Source organism: Amborella trichopoda, chromosome 11 (genome assembly GCF_054954075.1).
Source record: "Amborella trichopoda isolate Santa Cruz 75 chromosome 11, AtrichopodaSantaCruz75HAP2 v2.0, whole genome shotgun sequence".
Taxonomy (NCBI): domain Eukaryota; kingdom Viridiplantae; phylum Streptophyta; class Magnoliopsida; order Amborellales; family Amborellaceae; genus Amborella; species Amborella trichopoda.
In genome coordinates, this window is record NC_142346.1 from 11005063 (window position 1) to 11009131 (window position 4069).

A 4069-nucleotide genomic window follows, 5' to 3' on the forward strand; every position below is an offset into this window, starting at 1 on the left:
AAATTAGTTTATAAGAAGACAGAAGGGCCACTTGAGACTGGTGATGATCGATTTAAGGCACGTTTGATTGCAAAAGGCTATGCGCAGAAAGAAGGTGTTGACTATAATGAGATTTTCTCTCCTGTTGTGAAGCGCACTTCTGTTCGGGTTTTACTGGTCATGGTTGCATTGTTTGATTTGGAGTTAGAGCAGCTTGATTTCAAGACTTCATTCCTTCATGGAGAGTTAAAATAATATATTTATAGTTAAAGGAAATGAGGACCATGTCTGTAAGTTGAAATGAAAGATTTATATGACTCAACTTGCTAGAGAATTTGAAATGAAAGATTTAGGTTCAGCAAAGAAAATTATGGCTATCTCAGAAGGAGTAGATTGAGAAGATCCTCACTAGATTCGGGATGAAAAATTCAAAAAAATTCAAAGCCCATGGGTACTCCTTTTGCTGCATATTTTAGATTGTCGACAGCATTATCTTCAAGTTCAGATGCTGAAAAGGAATACATGTCCTGCGTTCCCTATGCGAGTGCAGTTGGAAGTCCTATGGATGCAACGGTTTTTCACTCGTCCAGATATTTCTCATGCCATTAGTATTGTTAGCAAGTATATGGCTAATTCAGGAAAGGAGCATTGGTATCCGATAAAATGGATTCTACGTTATCTAAACGATACATCAGATGGGGGTCTGATGTTTGATAGAGATGGCAAGTTTGGTGACAAGGTTGTTGGTTATATTGATGCTGACTTTGCAGGTAATTTAGACTGTAGGAGATCTACTACAGGTTATGTGTTTACACTTGCAGGAGCTCCAATTAGTTGGAGGTCGATGCTACAAATCGTTGTTGCCTTGTCTACGACTGAAGCAGAATACATGGCTGTTACTATGGCAGTAAAATATGTCATTTAGCTTAAAGGGCTTGTAAGCGATTTGGGCTTACGATAGGATGGGACTGTCATCTATTGTGACAGTCAGAGTGCAATACATTTGGTGAAGAACTAGGTATATCATGCAAAGACGAAGCATATTGATGTCAGATACCATTCTATTCGTGAGATCATTTTTGTTGCTTGTTGCTTGTTTTTGAAAATTCGTTTTTCTCGTATTTTATTTGCCAAAAATCAACCCATTGAGTTTAGAGCTTTCGCTCACAATAATCATCACCTACTCTACTGCAACTGAGTTATTACAAGCGTTGGCTTGATTTGGCATTGAATGGTTTTTAAGCCTTGGCTTGATTTGCTCTTGAATGGTTTTACAAATTCTTGTTGTATATTTGAATATTTAGATAAGATTATCTAATTTTTCTAACTTCCTGATTCATTTATCTACACTGTGTCTCAGCTCTGTGTGAGAGTGTTATGGAGTCAAACGAGTTTTTTTTGCGAAAGGTCATAGAGCTTGGTGATTAGAGCTTGGTCACAAGGAATAATTGCTACGACAAACTCAGTGTATTTAGGCTGAATTCACCCTCTAGCATTAGTGTGGTTCTAAAAATGCTAGAATATTCCTACATTCCTAACAATGTTAACAAAATTTGTCTCTCAAATGTAGCAGAAATAGTTACTGGACTATAATTAGTTAATCAACCTTTTAAAGCTTCTTGTAACAAGAGAGAGAGAGAAGAGAGAGAGATTTCAGATAAAAGATCGATGGCAAATTTACCTTTTGAATTTTGCTATTGTTTGTACTTTGTGGATTTGCATCGTGTTTAATGGTCGGCTCACTCATTGCTTCTTAGAAATAAGATATTTCATTAAATCACCAAGATTTGATGTTGGAAAATTGGTTGGGTGAAAAGGGGCAATAAACCTTACTATTTTCAAACACACATTGCGTTTTCTCGAGACAATATTTGCTCTCTTTTGATAATATGAAATGTGTAAACAAGAAAGAGCAATCGACCTCGAGATACAAAAAAAACAAAAGGTTATGTTGCGTACTTCTAAGTTCTACGCATCGGGATATAGAAAAACAAAAGGTTCTCTTGTGCACTTCTAAGTTCTATGCATTCCAACCAGAAGGCTATTTTGTACATCATGAGAGCCTTGAATTTTAGAGAGAGAAAGAGAGAAAAATGTGTAGAGATAGAGAGGGATGAGTTACATTTTCTACCAACAGTCACATACACCGCCCTTAAATTTGATGGTTGAAATCTCACCAACAAACACCTGTTTGTTAAAATACACTGCCCTTAAATTCAATTGTTACATACATCACCCTTAAATTCAATGTCTGTGATCTTTTACAAGCTGTTAAAAATCCTCAATGGCTAGTGACCATTGAAAGTATACTATCAAGCGCCCTTGTACCCTCTCACATGAGCACGTTCATATCGCATGCTTCTTATGCTCTGCACATGCACCATGACTCTCAACTTTATTCTAAGAACATAAAGCATGAGAATGCTGCACTCAAATACCACTCAGTCCATACTCTCATCTTACTCTCAACTTTGTTCTAAGAACATAAAGCATGGGAATGCCACACTTAAATACCACTCAGTCCACACTCTCATCTTCAATGCGTGACTAAGTGGTTTGCATAAAGTTGCAGCCAATTAAGGTGCACATCTAAATTTTATTATAAATGCAATTTTGATATAAAGAATTATTAGGATGGCTTGAGAATCTAGTGTCATTATTAATTATAAAATTTTGTACACTAAAAATGGTTCAAATCAAGTAGATCTACAAATACATGAAAATCTTGAAAATGCACGGCCTAGATTATGTGTTGCAAGATTATTTCACATACTCAATATCTTTATTTCTTTTCATATTCATACTGTTGGATTTGATGCTATCCAAAATCACCTACAGAAAGATATTCTCATATTTTATGAAATTGAGATATTCCCATATTTTGTGGGATTAAGATTGATATTGATAAGTTTCCTAAAAGAAGTAGAAATCCAAAAATATTAGGACTCTTGGATTTATCTCTTAGTCTTTTGAGATATATGCTATATCAATAGGAAGTTTCTTATTTTGTGTGGATTCCTAATTTTTGTGTGCCCTATTTGGGTCACCATATGGGAATGGAGGTTCCTCTAGAGAGAGATGGAGGAAGAGCCTCATGTGCATAAGATGCAATTTCTTCTTAGACAAGAGAGCTTCATTTGGACAGAAACATTGTGATGGTGCCTTTTTTGGACTCCCGAAAATTGAGAGGTTTATTTTTTTGTAAAGAAGCAGTTCTCATAGAGATTTTGGGATGTTCCCTTTTTTAGTAAGAGAGAAAGTCAGTTTCTTGTCGCTCTCGCGTCTCTATCTGATGTTATCGATATTGCCAGAAGTAAAGAGAAGGAATATAGAATTGTTTAAAAGGGTTTGCTCGACTTGCGGTTTTTGTCGAGGTTTGTTCCAAAATCTTTGATTTAACTTTCATTGGTATAGTGGATTTCTGTTTGTCGTGCCCGTAGATGTAGCCCTTTCTGGGTGAACCACGTATGTCTTTGTGTTCTTGTTGTATGTGTTTCATATTTTATTTCTCATACTTTATTTGCCAAAATATTAACCCATCGGGTTTAGAGCTTTCGTGCACTACAAGTGGTATCCGAGCACAACACTTATATTGACATCCAAATGATAAATTAAAGGGCTTTCCAACATCCAAACAACCTTTTATGATTGAATTTTGAGGTGCTCCTTTAATTCTACATTTTAAAGGTTCAACCTTATATAGTGTCCCTATTTTGAAATACATAACTATTTTACAAAACAAAAATATAACATTTGACCCATCCGTTTCATCTAGTTTCCGCCGTAAGCAGTTATTGCTATAGTTTTGAAGCGATTTCTTAATTATAAAGATGCAGTGGCTTCAAAAGAGTTGCATAATTGTGCAAAAGTTGTATGATCCTTCTCAATGAGTGCAATCCTAAACTTGCAGGTTATTTTTTGTTTCTGGACAAAAGATAATAATCAAAATACAGTAATAATGTTTAAAAGATAGCTTGTTATAACATGTTTTAAAACAGAAGAGCATATCTCAAATTGCTGGGGATATAAAAGCAACATTATAAAATGTTTTGAACCCTTATGACTAACTAATGCTGTCCCCCAATAATTC

General features: G+C 35.3%; 1 protein-coding gene across 1 annotated transcript; it reads left to right on the top strand.

Moving 5' to 3' along the window:
• Positions 1-484: 484 nt before the first annotated feature.
• LOC148779744 (secreted RxLR effector protein 161-like) lies at positions 485-904 on the top strand. Its single transcript, XM_088850583.1, has 2 exons — positions 485-749; positions 801-904. Exons 1-2 carry the CDS (start codon positions 485-487, stop codon positions 902-904), a joined length of 369 nt encoding a protein of 122 aa, XP_088706709.1.
• The last annotated feature ends 3165 nt before the right edge of the window (positions 905-4069 follow it).

Coding starts and splice junctions, on each gene's coding strand:
- LOC148779744 (XM_088850583.1), top strand. CDS start 485: ATGCTGAAAAGGAATACATGTCCTGCGTTCCCTATGCGAGTGCAGTTG. Junction 750..800: donor TATTGATGCTGACTTTGCAG/GTAATTTAGACT, acceptor TTACACTTGCAG/GAGCTCCAATTAGTTGGAGG.